Raw genomic sequence first — 19,186 nt, forward strand, 5'->3', positions numbered from 1 at the left:
TTTAGCGGACGTGAATGTAAATAAATTATATATATATATTGCTAACCCAAGTGCTACTTCTCTCGGGGAGAGCTAGGGGTCCAGGCCATTGGCCATGGAGGGGTCATACATGGCTGTTTTGGAAGTCCTGGGTGTCTGGACCTGGCTGGGGGACAGATGGGGTCCCAGCCCTGGTCCAACAAAGCTGGTTGCTGGAGACTTCTTCAGACACAGGTCATCTGGGCAAGGCGGCAGGCAACAGCGGTGACCAGGGCTGCACCTTTGCCGGACCCGTCCTCTGATTGCAGGAAGGTGACCACACAGCGAGGGGCCAGCTCCCGCACTGTGGCTGCCACCAGGCTGGAGAAGCTGTGAGGGGGAGAGGCCGAGGTGAGGCCAGGTCAGCCGGGCCCCACCTGGCCATGCCTCCCTGCCCAGCCTGGCACCCAGACTCACTGAGGGTGCAACTTGTAGAGGGTTCCATCCACTCCCACAGACACAGTCAGCTCTTCCAGGCCCCGGTTCTCACGGATCTTCTCCACCACGGCAGCCACACCTGCCCCACAAAGCTGGGCGGCCCTCTGGGACACGGCCTGGCACACCTCCAGGACCATCAGGGCATCATCTGAGGTCAGGGACAGCCCCAGATCCTCCAGGATGGCTCGGACCTGCCTCAGGGCCAGGGTGTCACTGGAGACAGGAGGGAATAGAGCACAGAGAGGCAGGATCCTGCATGAGCGCCCCCCTCTCATGGCTTTTCCGTCCTCTGGTGCACCTCCCTCCAACCAGCATTCCACCCAATGATAGAGTCCTTTGGGAGGTGGAAGGAGATAATGCAGGCCTCAGCACCTTTCAATCTCAGAGAGAAACTTGGTCTTGAAGATGTCCCTGGTCTGAAGGCGCTGGGTCTGCTGGCCCCGGAAGAGAACTCCAAGGCTGGTCAAATGCAAGAGGGTGTGGCGGACGATCTCCCCCAGGTACATGCCACTGATCATCTTCTCAAACCTGCATGAAAGTGTGTGTGCACACAGGGCAGGAGGCCCCAGCCCCGTGCCACCACCAGCCACCAGCCACATCACTAGTGCCAGCCACCACCAGTCACACCTGCCCAGCCCAACCCTCACCTCTGCTTGCCAGGGTTGATGGATGCCTGGTCCACACTTGCATCAAAACGGGTACTGAGCATGCTGAGAGAGCCATCATCCCCAAAGGCACCCCACTCCATGTTGATGCACATGTGGCCTGAGTCCCCAGCCACACTTGCCACATTCTGGAGCTCCTCCATGTAGCAGGCATTGGTGCCAGTTCCTTCAGAGAGGCCAGATGGGGTGGGAGCCATTTACTGATGCAGACAAGATCCCTCTGAGCCCTTCCCACCGAGATAGCAAAATCTGGGCTCATTTCCTACCTCTCCATCTCCCCATGCTCATTGGCCTGCCCAGGGCCTGGTCCTCCTTCCTTCCTCGCATCCCTTTTTCAGACCCTGCCACCATCAAGCCCCCCGGGCCTCCACTACTTCCCCTACCAGCACCACCATCAGCACATCTCCCATGCTACCCCAGGGTGCTCCCAAAATGCCCGTCATTCATATCATTCCCCTGAGAGATGTGTGACAGCCCCTGCTGTCACACAGGTGAGAGGCCCAAGCCTTCCTGGACTGGCCTTCCAGGTCTTTAGTCAAATCAGCAGGTGCTGGGCCAGGAACCGGGGACATAAAAATGAGACACAAGGAGCTCCACAGTGGCCAGAGGCTGGGCAATGAGCAGCCAACTCTGATACTTCCTGTGTGTGCCCAAATTGAAGTGCAAAGAAAAGCATCATGGAACACCCAAGCACAGGTGAGTCTTCCTGCCTAGAAAGTCAGGAAAAGCTACAGAGAGGAAGTGACATTTGGATTTGACCTTGAAGCCAAGAAGCTTAGACAGAAGGCATACCCTGGGTAAAGGCTTTTCCTTCTTCTCCCCAACACACGATCAGATCTAAGCAGGTGTGTTGGACCCTGGAATTAATCCATCCTGTTGTTTATTCACACAGCAATCTGGGCCTGCCTCTCTCGAGCACCTCCTGGTGCCAGACACTATGTTCAAGAAGCTCCCAGTCTCCTTTGAGGCTGCCACATACCTCCTGCTCTAAGAGATGGATGTCCAAGGAGCTATGGGATCCCTCCTCCCCCATCTAGCCAAATTCCTTTTTCAAAGGCTTTCTTTTCAAGTCTCACTCATGTCGGGACCCCTTCCTTTCTGATCTTGGCTTGTTGCCCTGGCATTTAGTCAGATTCAGCTCTCTCTGATGGCCACATGCTCTTCTGGATTCAACCCTCACTAAACAGTCAGTTCCGAGAAGGCAGATATTTTCCCCTTCTTTATGTGTCTTCCTGTCCCTTCATCCAGCCCCCAACTGGCCACAGGAAAGGTGCTTAATAAAAACTTAGAATCTTGGGGACTTCCCTGGCGGTCCAGTGGTTAAGACTCCGCGCTCCCAATGCAGGGGGCCCGGGTTCGATCCCTGATCAGGGAACTAGATCCTGCATGCCACAACTAAGACCCCTCATGCTGCAACTAAAAAGATCCCGCGTGCCGCAACTAAAGATCCCACGTGCCACAGCTAAGACCCAGTGCAGCCAAATAAATAAATAAATATTAAAAAAAAAAAAAAGGACTTAGAATCTTGGACTATTCAAAGAACCATCTCAACTCATTCTCTGCACACACCCCCATCACTGGGGTCCCATCCAATTCCAAATACTCTGTAGGCCATGAGCCAGGCATAATGCTACACTTTGTCCCCTCCCATTTCATCCTCATAACCCCTTAAGACAGGCATTATTATGATCTCCACCTTAGAGATGAGGAAACTGAGGCTCTGGTGATTTGCCCAAGGTCATACCAGTGGAAGTGGCAGAGCTAGTATTTCCACCCAAATCTGTATGACTCCAAAGCTCACATTCATTTAACAGATGGGCAAACTGAGGTTCAGAGAGCTTAAATAACTGTGAGTCAGTAGCTAAGCTGGGCTAGACACCGAAGCTCCAGACCCTCAGCCCAATAGAGTGTTCCAGGGCCCCACTGAGTCAGGTAGGAATGATGCCACATCCCCAAGGCCAGGGGAATGTCCGAATCAACAGGAGGCAGTAAATTAGCAACAGGCAGTAGGGGCACAAAAGAGCAGGGCCCTCCTCACCGACGATGAGGCCGACCTCGCAATGGGGGTCCTCGTAGCCACAGGACATCATGGTCCCCACCGTGTCATTGACAATGGCAACCACATTCAGTTCCACTGCCTGCACACAAAAGGATGCTGCTAGTTGCTGGGCAACGTGGTCGTCACAGCAACTAGCACTGGACCCAGAGGTCTCTACTACAGAGGGCCCCCCACATCAGGCAGCGGGAGACCCTTTGCTCCGTTCAAGGCCTGTTGCACCAAAGCACCCCTGCAGGCAGGCTACTTACCTGTCGGCGCCCGATGGCTTCCCGCAGCAGACACACAACATCTTGGCCCTCACAGTCAGATGCATTGAAACCCTTTGTCCAGTTCAGGAGGATGCCCTGGGGTGGGACAAAGAGGAAGCAGGAAGCTAGAGGTCCCTTGGAATCTCACTTTGCCTCTCCAAAGCCTGCATCCCATCAGAATGCAGGATATGATTCCCTCCCCAGGTAGGATTCTGTGTCTACTCTGTCATACGATTAAGGACCTTGCCCTCTGCCCCCTCCCAGTTCCCCAGGAGGATTCCAGTGTGAAGAAACCTATTAATAACCATCCAACCTACGTCTTCTACTTTTAGTGCCAGAATGCTCAGATAGTTTGAGGGTCTGGCCATTTTAAGACATCTGCCCAGAAGGAATGGCCCTTTGTAATTGGGTTAGGAATGAACAGATCTGGTAAAATGAGTGCTGTGTGTGAGAAAGGGAAGGACAGAGAAGGCTCAGAGGTCCAAATGACAGCAGAGTCTGCTCTTCCAGAAAGAGCTAGCAAGAGTCACTTGAAAGGAAGGAATTCTCAGAGTTGGGACAGAGCCGTGTCAATGGGAGATTCACATGCATGTTCCAGATACGAGTGAAGGATGAATGGAAAAGCCAGAAACCAGACACCGGGGCAGGACAGGAGGGGACAAGACGATTTACTGTGAGAAACTGGCCTTAAATTGTGAACTTAGTAATGGTGGCCTAGCTGTTCTTTTCTTATTGTGCTTCCTCTGAGGGAGGGGGCAGGGGAACTATTCCACCCACCATTAGGAGAAAATGACTGCTCTGCCCAAAGTAGACACATGGAGAGCAGGTCTGGGAATCTTTGGGGCAGGAGATTTTAGACATATTAACTGACATTTCCCCCAGTAATATTTCCTTTTATTCCTTTCCCCATAAAACCACAAGATGGAGTATTCTGTGCTCATTGTCTCAAAAACAGAAACCAGAGAGAGTGAGAGTGAATGAGAGGGGGAGCCAGATCATGAGTAACAGCAAAGTTTCCCCACTCCCAGATGAGAGAAAGACCCCCTGGTTTGGGAAAGGTGAGGTGGGCAGGAGTTAGAGCCAGGTTCCGGATGGCTTCCTGAGAAAGATGTCCTAGGCCCTCCACCCTGGCCATGCCCCTGTGGGGAAGGGGAGGAAACAGAAGGGATTTGGATAATCTGAGAACAGAGGCAGCCTCTGCCCTCCTTCTCCACGGAGGGGAAGGTAAGGTATCAAGGGAGTTGTCAAGACCCAAGAGAGCAAGAGGCAGAGTCCAAATGGCTGGGGCCTGGATGTTTCCCCCACGTCCCAGCTTGTCTGCACATTCTATACAGCAAAGGAGGGGCCCCTACCTGGATAAGGGGGGTCCCTGAATTGATTACCATTAAGTTTTCACTCCTGAAAAGAATGTGGGCTCAACATAGAAATTAAATTCTGTTAATAGGACCGGGTTTCCTGCATGCCTGATTTTGCACAGAGTCCCACCTGCTTCTCACACCTTACAAGGAATAATCAAAAGGTGCCAGAATAACTCAGGCTGGAGGGAGCAGACGAGCAAAGAGACACTGCTGACTGCATGATCCAAAGGAAAGCAGAGCACAGAGGCCCGTATCTGAGAGGTCAGAGCAGGAGCAGAGGGTAGGCGAAAACGATAGGAAGGCTGGTTGGAGTAGAGGAGGCAGAGCTTCCCAGAGACCACAGGTGTGGAAGAACCTGGTCGGCACCTTCAGGGCCAGCAAGCTCCTCATCACAGGAGCTTTTCAGCAGAAGTTGGGGGTGTTGAGGAGGAGATTCCTGGGAGCTTGGATCAGAGGTCTGGGAGGAGCCATCTCCATGGCAGGCCTTAGGTGTGTGCATGAAAAGTCTAGCATTCCTGATGAAGGATGCAGAGGTGTGTGCTGAGTGGGTGTTGTGTCTAGACCTGTGCCTGCCCCTCTGACAACCCCAACCAGGCCCTGAGAAGGATACCAGCAAGGCTGGGAATAGGAGAGAGGGCAAAGGAACCATGCAACCACAAGCCCCTTTGAGAGACAGAACAAACTCTGCTCCCTGCAGATACCCTCGGCATTACAACAGTGCTGTGGGTAAGACAGCCGGTGTGTCCTCCGGTCAGTCCCAACCTTGGCCTGCACTGCTCCCAAGTGCCCAGACCTAATGCTGGCTCCACTCTCCTGCCCACTGGCAGCCCCCAGGGGTAACCATGTCCTTCTCCATCCCACGCCTTTTCATGGCCCTGGATTCCAGGCCATTTCACCGCATCCCATCCACCTGGGCACATCATATCTGGGGAAACTGAGGCTGGGTGCAGGCCCAGCCCTGCAGTGCCTCCACCCAGCCCTCTCCCTAGCCTAGGAAGCCCTCTCCAGGCCTCCTGCCCACTCCAAGAAGAGTATGTTGGTGGAAAGCCCCCTGAGGACGGCTTCCCCCAGCCCTCCCTCTCTCACCTGGTCCAGGCCGACCTGCCTACACGGGAAGGAGAAGGTGAAACCCAGGGGGAGGCTCTGCCCACTCAGGCCCTGCTGCTGCTGGAAGTCCACGATGCAGTCCACAATGTGGTCAAAGAGCTGAGGGGTGGAGCAAGTCAGGGAACGGGCCACTTGGCCCTTTCCCACCCCCTGACATCAGCTCCGGGTTGTGGGTACCTGCTGTCCAGAGCCCTGGGCCACGCACTCCGGGATGGAGTAGACCTGGCTGGTGATTTGCACACCTCCAGTGGCCACACGCACCAGGAGGACCCGGAAGTTGGTGCCCCCCAGGTCCAGGGCCAGGAAGTCCCCACGCTCTGTGGGGCAGAGACCCTCAGTGCCAGGTCAGAGCTGGAAGCTCCACCCCCACACAGGCTGTGACCCCCAGAAGTCCATGTCCCAGCCCCACATTCAGGCCAAGTCCTTACCACTGCCATCAGGCGTGGCCCGGACGTAAGTGGGCAGCATGCGGAGGGAGGAGGCTTCCCCCTGGAGTCCCTTGGCCATGGCCTCTCGCATCTGTGCCTGCACTGCTGCCAGCTGCTCACGGGTCAACCGGAATGGTGCCAGGGTCTCCTCCAGCAGGCACCGGTGGGCAGCCAGGCGGGCAGCCACAGCAGTCACCATTGCCACACCCTGGCCACCCCCGTCCACAGAGGGTATGAAGGAGACATCACATTCGGGGGCCAGGAGCCTCACTGTCTCCTGCAGGATGCTGAGGAACCTACACAGACACACATCAGGTGCACCCTGGCTTGGCACCTGGCCCTGACCCCCAGGGCTTGCAGAAGCCCTGGGCTCCCTCACTTCAAATCAATTCAATTCTAAACCCATCTATGCACCAACCATCCGCCCAGTGCCCCCAGTGACACCCTCCCTTGCACACCCAAGAGAAGCCTCTTTCTCTCCTCTGACCTCTTCTGGCCTCCCCAGCCCCTGTCTGTCCTCACTTTGCTTGGGTGCCATTCATATCCATAGGCTTGCACCAGTGGTACCAGAGTGCCCTCTGGGTGTGTATCACAAACACACACTTGTTCCTGCTACCTGCTAACACAGGATCATCTGTATTCCCAATACCTGGGGTGTCGCTCAAACACTCGGCCTCCAGTGGCCACAGCGATCTGAAGTGTCTGCTGCTCCCGGCTGTGCTGGAGACGGGAGAGGACGGCAGCCAGGGCAGCTGCACAGAGCTGGGCAGCCCGCGTGCACACAGCCGCACATATGTGCTGCACGAACTCGGCATCTGAGGCCCTCGGGTTCAGGCCCAAGTCCTGCAGGATAGCGTGCACACGGGCTGCCCCAGCAGAGGGACTGGCGGGGACAGGGTGCTACTTTGGGGCTGAAGTAGCCCCAAAGCTCCCTGCCCCCACCAAAGCTCCATGGCTACCTCAGGGAAAGAGCATCCTCCCCATTCCCAAGTCAAGAACCCCTCTGTCGCAGCCCACTCGCCCCCCGCACTCACTCCTCCATCTCAGCCACATGTTCCAGGAGGATGCCGCCTTGCCTTAGCAGGGCAGGGGAGGTGTAGCCGCCAAAGAGGACACCGCACCGGGCCAGGTGAGCCAGCACCAGCCGCACCAGCTCACCCAGGTACAGGCCCCCAATCATCTTCTCAAACCTACAGGCAGGAAGGGTGGCTGCACAGAGCCTTTCCTAAGCCCTCAGCCCACCTGGCCCCACCTCCAAGAACTCCCAAAGAGGGGTCATTTGCTTTGCGGTCCCTGCTGAAGGGTCCAGAAGCAAATGGCCTCCTAGGAGACAGTTGGGTGTTTACCCAGACCCCACTGCCCCCTCTGGCTTAGATTAGGTTCATGGGGACTCCTGGAGGGTGGAAGGACCCAAGGAGGGTAGGAGACTCTTTGCTTGGCTACTCCCAATCCCCAACCCCTGCCAGGGCTGGCCAGAGTCAGGAATAAGGGAGGGCCAAGAATTAAAAACTCTTCGTTCTAGAACCCATTCCTTCTTTGAGCCTGGCCAGGGCCCCCCAGGATGCAACCCAGAGAGCCTAGGAGCAAACGAGAGGGAGGGGCCTAAGGTCTGGAGTACAGGGACAACAGAGCGGGAGGGGAACAAAGCAGTGACAGGGACTAGAGCAGAAGATTAGGCCACCTCTGGGCACCCAGATTCAGGGACTCGTGGTCCAGGGTGCGGTCGAAGATGGTCAGCACTGGCCCCAGGGCCCCATCATCACTGAAGGAGCCCCACTCGACGCTGATGCAGACTCGGCCCCGGTCCTCGTCTAGCACTGCCACATGCCGTGCCTCTTCCATGTAACACGCATTGGTGCCAGTGTCTGGCAGGGACACCCCATCAGGGCCTGTCCACCAGGCCTCCAGGCCCTCCATCCACCATCACAAATGCCTGTGGCTCACCTACAACCAGCCCAACTTCGCATGGCCCAACCCCTGGCTCGCAGCCCATCATGGTGCCCACTGTGTCATTCACCACGGCAACCACATCGATGCTGTAGGTCTGGACAACAGAGAGGACAGAGGTCAGGGAACCTGGGGGATGGGCAGGGCTGGGGCCCTGGCTTTGATGGAGACACACAGAGTCCCTGAAATGTGTGTCCGCATGCCCCACACATTTGCGTCACATATGCTCTAGGCCTTCCCAACCTATAGAGGATTTTCCTCCCATCCCACCCCTGCCCCTTGGCTCCTCTGCTCCCAGCTCAGGCCCTGGAGGTCTCAGGGGCTCTCAGCCTCAGCCATCACTTCCAGAACACCAGTGCTCCCCACAGGACCAGGACAAGGGTGAGCAAACATGTCACCTTGAAGGCTGCGCTGTAGACACCTCGCTTGCTCACCCTGGTCCTGGCCTGGCTCCCCAGGCCTGCTCCTCTCAGCCCTGACTTCCAGCTACTCACACAGCACCGTGGTGGTTAGTCCGCACAGATCCAGAGCGGCCTTTCTCAGGCATCCAGACTTCTGAATATGCCCTTCTCTGAAATTAGACCTTCCTCCCCAGCCCCAGCTTATGCACCTGGCAAACTTCTCCTTCAAGTCTCTGCTCAAGTCGTAGTACACCCTTCCCTGTGCTCCCACAGTCATCGGAACCACATTCTCAACAGGGACAATCTTTATTGGAATGTTTTCCCACTAGACTTGTGAGGTCCCTGAGGACAGGGTCAAGTCTTTTCATCTTTGTTTCCCCCTACAGTCCTGAACGTTTATTTGACCTTTCTTAGCTTCAGTCTCCTTACCTATAAAATGAGAATGGTAGCGGCATTTACCCAAAGGTTACATGGATAAAGGGTATAAACAGGAAAGGAAAGAAGGCCCTCCCAGAAGCATAGGCACAGCCTACATGTGCTGGGCCCAGGCCCAGGCCCAGGCCACGTGGGCATCCCTCCCTGCTCCCCTGCCTCTACTCACTCCCTGCCTCTGGATGGCGTCTCGTAGCAACTGGACCACATCCTGGCCTTCCACACCACTGCACCTAAAACCTTTGGTCCAGGAAATGAGGGTGCTCTGGAGGCAGAAAATTCAGGTCAGTCCTCCAACGACCTTCATGGGGCTGCAGCCCCTCCACCCACTGTCCCTGTAGCCACTCTGCCTCACCTTGTCCAGCCCTGTCTGGTGACAAGGGAAGGAGAAGCTGAACCCAAGCTGCAGACCCTGATTGCCCACGGGGAGCGCATCCAGGAACTCAGATAGGCAGCGGGCGGCAAAGTCAAAGAGCTGTGGGGTGGGTTGGGGGCTTAGCTCTGCCCACTGGAGCCCCAGCTGCCCCCGGGCCCAGAGCCTGTGCAGTGAGTGCTCACCTGCTGACCAGGACCCAGCATCACCTCTTGGGGGATCACAAACTCCTGGCTTCGGGGCTCCATCTTGTGCCCCTCAGTGCCCATCAGGGTCACCCACAGAACACGCAGTGAGGCCCCTGTGGCTCCCAGCTCCAGCACCACGAAGTCTCCTTGCTCTGTGGGAAAGCAGGTCACAGAAAGGCACGCAGCTGGTGAGACCAAGCCCTCTTCTTCCCAGAAACATTCCCAAGGCCTGTGAAGTCTCATCAGGGGACCTTAGAGATGGGGACCTTAGAGATGGAGAAAGGGGTAAGGAACTCCCCCCTCCCCCAGATCAGAACCCTCTTACCAGCCCTGGCCACCCATGTTAGTCTATACAACCCACCAGTGCCATGTGGGGTAGACCCCACATATGTGGGCAGCATCCGGACAGCAGGGGCAGGGCTGGCCTGCCCCTTAAGGGCTTGCTCCATGGAGTCCAGGAGGCTGGTTTGGATCTGCCGCAGCTGTGCCCCTGTCACCTTGAACTGCTGCAGGCATTCCTGTACCTGAGGAGAAACAGGCCGACATCTGGGCAGGAGCCCTGTTGGCCTAGCGAAGTTCCCCCACTCCAACCAGGACAGAGGCCAGCCTGGCCCAGTTCATACCTCCCTTCCCTAGCCCAGACCAGCACCCCTCCCTCAGCTTCCCCAGGGGCTGGCCTGAGCCCTGCTTGAGCCCACTGTGAGCCTTGCTGTGCTCCCAGGCACCTGCCCAGCCCCACCCCTCGCCTCTTCACACACTGTGGCTTTCTTGCTGCTCACAGCCTACACCAGCTCCTGCACCCTCAGAAAGCTCCTTTCTGGTGGGAAGACCCACCCACTTCCTCCTGCTCCATTCCCTTGTGGATCCTTTCAGCTCCCTCCAACCCCCTCTACTTCTTTGAATTCAGGGCTGGCAAGACCTCTCCCCTGTCACCCCACCAGTGATTTGCTCTGGTTCCCCAGGACCCAGAGCCGAGCTGCTCAGTGAATTGTTGTTAGATGAGCAAATGAATGAACAAATGTGTGGATGAACTTCAGGTTCAGGGGCTTCCCTCTTCCGACACACTCCACTCTGGAGCCCGAGCAAGCCCAGCCAGGAGAGTTTGGGGGCCACACCGTGGAGGACAGTCCTCCCACAGTTGGCCACCCTTCACACAGACATTGACTGAGCCCCTAATATGTACCCAGAACTATTCTAAGCACCATACACTGCACAGCCAGCTGAGTCTGCTCTTGTGGAACTCAATTCTAGTGTAGGGGGCAGAAAATAAGCACAGAAACATGTAATATGGTTCTGGTAGTACTGGTAGAAAAGAAAGGCAGAAATAGAAGTTCAGGAGTGACCAGGGGAGGAAGAGGTATTTTTGGATATTGGTCAGGGAAGGTCTCCCTGTGGAGGTGACCTAAATGAAGGAAGGGAATGAGCCATTTGAAGATATGGGGGAAGAGCACAAAGGGTTTTTCTTCAGAGCAAGGGGATGGATTTTGGGGAAGGCTGGCCAGGGGCAGATCAGAGTGAAGGGAGTGGCGGGCAGACAGGGAAAGCAGAGGATGGGACACCAGGTTCTTTTCCAGCAGAAGCTTGAGTTGGGGGAGCTTAAGAAAAGCTCCAGTATCTCACTTCTGTGTGGAAACCTCCCTGGGACAACCCTCTGGCCTGTCCTTCAAAGAGGCCTCAGCAGCCTCCCTGGGTTTGTCGGAGGGTCCCAGCCCCCGACTCCATTCTCCCAGTCTTAGCCTTTCCCAGGTCCCCACTGCCTGTCTCATAGGAATTCCATTCCTACGACCCGCTACCCCACACTGGGCCCATATCTGTAAAGTACCACTTAGGCACCTGGATAAGGAGGCAGGGAGAGCCAGGGAGGAGAGGCTGCCAACTGAGGGAGATGGGGGCAACTCAGTCCCACCCCTGCTTTAGGAAGAGAATGGGAAACAGATCCCTAAGGAGGCAAATGATCCTAACTGGAGTCCAGATGTTCAGTTCCATATTCACATTACTGCTTCCAGTAGCCATGCATGCTAGGAGGAGCTATTCCTGAGTCACAAATGAGGAAACTGAGGCTCAGAGAGGTATAGTCATCTTCCTAATCCAAGCAGCTATTAAGGGGCAGAGTGGGACTTGAACCCAGATCTGACCGCAGAGATGTTTCCACATAAATGCGAAGCCTTATAAAAACTAATAAAAACACCTGAAAAGAACCCAAAGCTGATGAAGTGTGCAGCAAAGAAACCCCATAGGACGTGGGATGAGAAAACTTACATCTGAGTCCTTGCCCTGCCACTTCCTGGCTATGTGGCCCTGGGCAAGTTAAACTTCTCTCTGACATGGTTAAGACTTACAAGAGAATAACAATACTCAAAAGCACCCAGGAGCCATGTCTTGTTCATGGTTGTATCTCAGGGCCACAAGGAGTGGCTGGCTCTCAGGATTTGTTGACTAAGTGGTTGTGGTGGCATAAGAAAGGGCATAATGTATGTGAAAGTGTAAAGTGCTGTTCAGATGTGAGGGGTGTTTTATTATTGCTTAATGACAACAGCAGAGTTATGGAGAAGTCAATGGCTTGGGTAGATCGATGTTTTTCTTCCTTTTCCTCCTGGCTGCAGTGAGAGGTGCAAGAGGAGTGACTAGGAGATGGCAGAAGCCTCAAGAAACACAGGAGGACTTCGCTGGCTGACGCTGGTGGGTGCACAGCAGTCAGGAGAAGCTACTGGAGTCTCGCCTCAACCTCCCCCAAGAAGAGTGGGGAGAGACCTCAGCCAGGAGAGTGAGGAGCAAAGCATTAGAGAGAGGGTGGATTCGATGTGGCTTCAATGCTGGATCCTTTGACCAACTTGCTGTGTCGGACAGTCAGGGCCCACCTCATCTCTCTGAGCAGGTTTTCTCCTCTGTCAAGCAGGAACAAAAATAGCACCCACTTCTTAGCGATGTTGTGAGGACTGAGAAGACAGTAGATGTGAAGGGGTGAGACAGTGGCTGCCCTATAGGACATGGGTTCCCTTTCCTCAGAGCACAAAGTAAAACCAGCCTGGGGAGCCTGACTCCATGTCCCCTCTGGTGACAAAAAGAGTCCTGGCAGAAGGCACCAGGAAGGGACTCAGATGGGACTGGGCTCCAACCACACGTGGTTCTTAGAGCATCATGGGAAGGGGAGCTGAGGTAGAAGCCTGCAGTGCTGAGTGGGGGCCCAAGGCCACAGGAAATTTGGCATCCATGTGAAGTTCCCCCAAAGCTGAAGAGAATTGTCTCTAAACTGCAGGTGTGTGCAATAGAGCCAGCAGGGTGGGTGTGGGACCAGCGCCAGAGTCTCGAGAGAGTGGCGTAAAGTGAAAGAGGTGATGGTGGCAGGCCCTAGAGCAAGCCCTGGCAGGGCAGGCACCGCGGCACAGTCATTGTACCCTTCTGTGGCCCAGCTAGGGGTTGTGCACAGAAGAAATGTTTACAGGGTCTGGAGCAGACGTTGGACAAGGGTAAAGTGGGAGCATGAAATGCAGTGAGGGGTGACGCCCCTCTAGTTTGGGCAACAAGCCAAATCAAGCAGGTTTCAGAATGGGCTGGAAAACTAAAGAAACTGCAGGGAACAATTCAAGAACCCTTTCATGGATGCCTCCTCTGTGCAGGTCCTGTATCTCCATTAGCTCACTTAATCCTCCAGGAGTGGGAGGATTAGACTTTATTTTCCTCCATTTCACTGATGAGGAAACAGAGACGAAGAGATATGAATTGACTTACCCAAGTGTTTCCTGCTAGAGGGTGTGGTAGACAAGGGCTTCTAAATCTTGGTCAAGATGACAGAAAAAAGAGAAACTCACTCTGAGCTAACCTGAGGCACAATAACCTTGCTGCACAACCTCCAAGTTGAGTTCAGCACTGAAATCCTCTCTGTGTGCCTGACTTCAGTGGCCGTGTTGAGGGGTGAAAGATGTGCAGGAATGACTTGAGAAGTGGGAGAAGGAAGGGCTTTAAGAACACAGCTTTCTACAAGAAAAACCCTGGAGGGTCCTTTCTAGACGTTGGAGATGAAACACCTCAGCTCAAGCTCCTGTCGTGCCTTAAACTCAAGGTACGTCACCTCTCTAAGCCCCCTTCCTCGGCTGTAAAATGAGGAGATAACCCCCACCTTGCAGTGGTGTGGAGCCTTGAAGGAGAAAGCTACTAGATCAGACGTGAAAGGCTCAGTAAACAGGAAAGGGCTGCATGGGTGTGAGCCAGTGGCCGCATGGCATCTTCTGCTGCTCCTGCTCTTGACAGCCTTGAATAGGCACGAGACAGGAACCCAGTACTGAACTTACCAGCTCAGAGCTGTTTGAGGGGCAGGGCAAGCCTTCTTGGGGGCAGCTGGGGGCTTCTTCCTGTTGCTGCAACCCTAGAGACCCAATGGAGTCCATGCGGTTCCACGGTGGGGGGTGACCTCCTATGGGGGAAAAGGGTTCCCGGGTGAACCACGTACTCCACAGGTTGTGATGAACCTCGGAGGCTGTGATGCAGACCCTTAACTTTCTTCCTTCTGAATGGAACCAGGAAGGAAGATGTGGGCAGAGCTCAGAATCTCTGACCATCAAAATCCTTTAGTAAACAACCAGAAACCCCTCATTTTCCAGAGCATGTACAACAAAAGAGCATTGGGAAGGCTGATTTCTAATCCCAATGCCATTCATTCATTCTGTCATTCATTCACATTTATCAGTCCCTAATGCCTAATGTGCCACATGCTAGGGTACAGACGAAGCAGACCTAGGCCACACCCTCAGGGACCTCACAGCTTTACCAATAATCACAGTATGACTGACACAGGCAGTGACAGAGATGGACTTGCTGCTGTACTTGGGAGTTCAGGGATGTGCTAAAGGTTTGGAGCCAAGGGTGTGAGGTAAGGAGGGGCCAAAGACCTGCTGGAGAAGCAAGCAGGCTGGCTTGGCACCTTCATGCCAAGTTAAGGTGTGTAAATTTCATGCTGAAGAGAGAAGTGGACAGGGGTGGATCTGTGCTTCAGAAAGGGGTTCAACTAATGCCATGACTTTGGGCAAATCATTTATGATTTCTTTGCATTTCAGTTTCTTCATCTGTAAAAAAGGAGAAGATAATATCTACCTTCACAAGGTTGTCATCAGAATTAAATAGAGTAACAACAGGGAAAATGCTTTGGGAACTGTAATGTGCAACATAAACGTCAGGGTGAGTTTTGGAAGGCGGGGTGATGCTGAGCTGAAAGAGCCCTGTGCTCACAGTTGAGGATGCAGCTCCTCACAGAGCAGCCACACCAGGTCTCTCCATCTCAAGGCCTACTTTATTTTCATCTACATGTAAATAAAATGGGGACCAGGAAGTTTCCAAAGGAGCCTTCAATGATTCAGGTGCCCTGCAGGGGTGGAAGAAAAGGGAAATGCAGTGGAGGGCCCAAGATGGGCAGAAGGCATCTGGCTACTGAATTATTCCACCTCTCCTCCTTTAACAGCAAAACTTCAGGAAAGCTACCTTCCCACCTCTGCAACCCCTCCCCACCTGCCACTCCCCTCATGTCCATGAATTTGCCCTCCCCATGGTCACCTATGATCTCCTGACTGCCCAATACCAGCCTTTTCTTCAGTTCCCATGCTTTCACCCTCTCTCAGGCATGCAAAGCCATGAGAATTCTCTTCACTGCAAAATTCTCTTCTCCCTTGGCTGCGACAGTCAGTCTTCCCTGGGCCTCCTTCCTGAGTCTCTCATAGTCTTCGTCAATAACTCCTTCGCTCCTCTCCTCTTAAACAATGGGGCTCCCAAGTTTCTGGCCATAGTCTTCTTCTCCACACTCCCTCTTTATCTCACTCATCCCCAAGGTTTGATTAAAACCTGTGTGAAGGTTCCCAAATCTACCCCCGTCCTGAGCCAAGTCCCAAATTCCAATGGTCTGTTAGCATTTCTGGATGCTGGAGAAGGTTCCTCAAACTCAACGGTCAAAGCCACATTCATTTCCTCCTTCACTTTTCCCCACGAAATTCTTCTCTTGTCCTTCACCTTGGCTGGAGGCATTCATGTTGCCGCTATACATCCCTGACCCTCACTTCCCCTACGCAATAAGTTCTCAGGCTGAAAGAGCTGAGAGCAGAAAGAGCTCCCGTGTGTCTCCACCTCCCAGTTCCCACAGCCACTGTCCTAGACCTTCCACCCATCTGATTATTCCAACAGCCTCCTAATTGATATTCGTGCTCCCATGTGTCCATCTCGCCACCTTACCCACACCAAACATGTTACCAGAGTGACTGTGCAAAAATAGGTTTTATCATGTCATTCCCCACAATGGGAAGTAAGCCGTCACACTGTGATGACTTCTACTGCAGAAAAAAAAAGTCCCAAACGCTTTGTGACTTTGCAACCCCCTCACACTGTCCTCAACCCAAGCTTCCTCTCTTGCTACTCCCCTTCATATTCCAGCCACATTGACTATGAGCTTCATCTTGTCTCCTGCTGTTCAGCCTTCATTCACAGCCTTCCCTGGAATTGCTGAGTCATCTCTGCTTCTTCAATGCCCAGCACAGGGCTTGGCATAGGTAGGTACTAGTACAGCTTTGAAAAATTGAGAGGTGGGGAGTTCTTATTCAGAGAACCAAGAAATCAGTTTCCAAAAAATCTCCCCAAAGTCACATATACCTACACTCAGTTTCTGTCAAATCTGTCAAATATATGTTCCATATATGTTAGAGGTCTGTTTTGAGGATAAAATGGGGTAACTGAGGCAATTACCTTTGGGAAGGGCCTAGGGCTACACACATGGTGAGATCTCACTCTCCTATCGAGGCCCAGCTAGCTCAATCACTCATTCATTCGCTCTCTTATTCATTTCTTCTTCTATTCAACATTTATTCAGCACTTCTACATACCAGAGACTGTGAAGCTTCCCCCAAGTAACCCCAGTATTTACACTCCCAGTAAATATTCATTTCTGTCTCTTCCAGCTAAGAGTTCCTGTGGGGAGGGACATGTCTCCCATATCACTAGATTCCCAGAACCCAGCCCAGGGTCTACACATGTTTGAATAACTGTGGCCCTCTTGGCTCAATTCAGCTGAATCAGCTACATGGAACGAGCCTTCCTTCTGAAAGGTATCCCAGGACCTCTGCCGAGGATAGGAACCACTATCGAGGACCAACCAGCTTAGTCTTTCCAGCCTCCACTCATCCAGGATGGACTAAGCAGGAGAGATGAGGGTAAGGAAGGGGCTAGAGCTGAGGCAGGCAGGAATTAGAGGAGAATCTTACCTGGTAGAAGCAGCAGTTGGTCACTCTCCTCAGACCTGGGCTCTTCTCTCTCAATATGAGACGTCCCACTGAACTGCTTTGCACTCAAAAGTGAAACTCATGAGTAATCTGACTTATAATGTCACCAAGCCCCACCCTCTCACTAGACACCAGCTAATTCAGGAAGGTGCACTCCCCTCTGAGTCTGCCCTAAGAGGAGGCCAGGTTAGGCAGGGCCATGGTGCAAACTTAACCAAGATCGCCACAGGAAGTTGGGAGTCCTGAGTTGGGTCAAGGAGCCCAGGATATCCCCTCTGCAATGCTGGGAGCTCCATCCATTTTACAAACACTCAGAGTCCACAGTGGTTCACCCCTGGAAAGGAGCTAGAAGAACATAGCCTGGGAAATATGTAGTCCAATGGACAATTTTCCAAAATGTGTAAGGACTTACTAAATGAACAAGAGGCGATATGGGAGCACAAGAGGAAGAGGCTAACTCTGCCCCAGAGTGGGCAGAAGAAGTTGAGGAAGCTGAGCCCTGAAGGAAGAGTGGCAGTATGTCCTTGTATGTACAGAATTGTGGAGCACAGGCACCTTCATGGAATCGGGGTGCAGCTCCAAGGACCTCAAGAGGATACATGTAGGTGAGGACACATGGTGGGAGAGGAGGCAGCCAGGCTGTGGAGTTCAGCCTTTAGTCTCCAGGCCGAGGAGGAAGAGTAGGTTCACACCATGGGCTTCTCTACTAGAAGGGGAAGAGGAATCTCAGCTGCAGTGGGGCTGTTGGCCACCAAGTTGGTTTCCCTGAACTAGTCTTCTTGAATGTACAGAAAGTTGGGGTATCACTGTGCCCACTGTTGTGGTCTAAATACTTTTGTTCCCCTCCCACCTAATTCTTATGTTGAAAACCTAATGCCCAAGGTGACGGTATTAAGAAGTGGGGTCTTTGGGAGGTGATTAGGTCATAAGGGTGGAGCCCTAATGAATGGGATTAGTACCCTCATCAGGCGGCTCCCTTGCCTCTTCTGCCATGTGAGGATACAAGAAGTTCGCGGTCTGCAACGTGGAAGAGGGCCTTCATCTGACCATCTGGCCAGGCTGGCACCCTGACCTCAGACGTCCAGCCTCCATAACTGTGAGAAATACATTTCTATTGTTTATAAGCCACTCAGTCTGTGGTACTTTTTAATTGCAGCCCAAATGGACTAAGATACTCGCCATGGTAGGAGACTAGACACACTGCACCAATTTTCATTCCAGGGAAACTGGTGAGCAGATACTTTAAAACTCCAGGCTATCTCATCAACAGTAACCTTACCGTTAACCATAAACAGTACTCTGCCTCCACATGACACCAGGATGGAGACCAGGGATGATGGCTGTTGAATCAGTTTTGGCATTCTGGAAACATGCCACATATCAGCCCTTCTGCACAGTTCACTGTGTAGCAATCAGGCATGTAGGCTCTGAGATTGGGAATGGGGGTGGGGAGGATAGACTGGCCATCATTCACAACATAGCATCCTACCTAGCCTGGGGCTCCAGTCTCTCTCAACTTCTTAGTGGGGAGACAATATGGAACTAAATGTGAATGTGATTCATGCTGACAGTCAGTTTGCAGTCTCCTGAGCCAGGGTGAGGATACACCCCTGACAAGCAATGCCAGGGCTCTTTGTCTGTTTCTAGAAAGCTATGTCTATTTCCCCAGCAGCAGGGGTCCCAGCACCCTAGGTAGAGTGTCAGGGAAGGTCTGTGTCAGGGCCTACGGAGGGAGGAGGCAGTCTGGGCTTGAGATCTGTTAACAACTATGACAGCCGTAACTGTAGCAGAGGCACAGCAAGGAGTAGCAGAGGCATAGCAAGGATGAGCAGCTCTCTTCGGACACCAGATGGCCACTGACCAAAAAAGGGAAGGACAAGTCCTCACAAGGCTCCTCATAGCCCCTTAGTGCCAATCCTCAGCTGTCCAGGAGGAACTAAGGAATGGGGAGAGGCAGTTAACTGGGGGAAAGGTGGGCTGTAGCCCAGGTACAACGGCTGGGAAGACAGTCAGGCCCTCCCTGCTCCGATCTGCTCACAGGCTTGCTTCTCACAGCTGACAGTGCCCCACGGCCAGGCACACAGGCCCCAATAAGCTTCCTGCTATTCCCTCCATGCCCTTTTACTCCAATGTGCCTTGCAGCTCTCCTATACTCATCAAGCTGCTTCTTACTGTTAGTTTTTTGTTTACGCTGATCTGTCTGGAATGACTCTCCCTTTGTGCTCTCCAGCCTTTCCACCTAACTTTTCCTCATCCTTTAAATTACACCTC

At 53.4% G+C, this 19,186-nt stretch overlaps 1 protein-coding gene across 1 annotated transcript; it reads right to left on the minus strand.

The window, feature by feature from the left end:
• Window positions 1–15: 15 nt before the first annotated feature.
• Window positions 16–17,251, minus strand: HK3 (hexokinase 3). The gene is made up of 19 exons (XM_036849368.1): window positions 16,898–17,251; window positions 13,952–14,073; window positions 10,024–10,186; window positions 9,660–9,814; window positions 9,457–9,576; window positions 9,271–9,366; window positions 8,266–8,365; window positions 8,003–8,186; window positions 7,356–7,511; window positions 6,971–7,204; window positions 6,322–6,617; window positions 6,071–6,210; window positions 5,873–5,992; window positions 3,429–3,524; window positions 3,160–3,259; window positions 1,104–1,287; window positions 829–984; window positions 436–669; window positions 16–348 (listed from the first exon to the last, which is right to left on the minus strand). Exons 2-19 carry the CDS (start codon window positions 14,045–14,047, stop codon window positions 204–206), a joined length of 2,775 nt encoding a protein of 924 aa, XP_036705263.1. The 5' UTR covers window positions 14,048–14,073; window positions 16,898–17,251; the 3' UTR covers window positions 16–203.
• Window positions 17,252–19,186: the final 1,935 nt, after the last annotated feature.

The sequence above is a fragment of the Balaenoptera musculus genome, chromosome 3, assembly GCF_009873245.2.
Source record: "Balaenoptera musculus isolate JJ_BM4_2016_0621 chromosome 3, mBalMus1.pri.v3, whole genome shotgun sequence".
Taxonomy (NCBI): domain Eukaryota; kingdom Metazoa; phylum Chordata; class Mammalia; order Artiodactyla; family Balaenopteridae; genus Balaenoptera; species Balaenoptera musculus.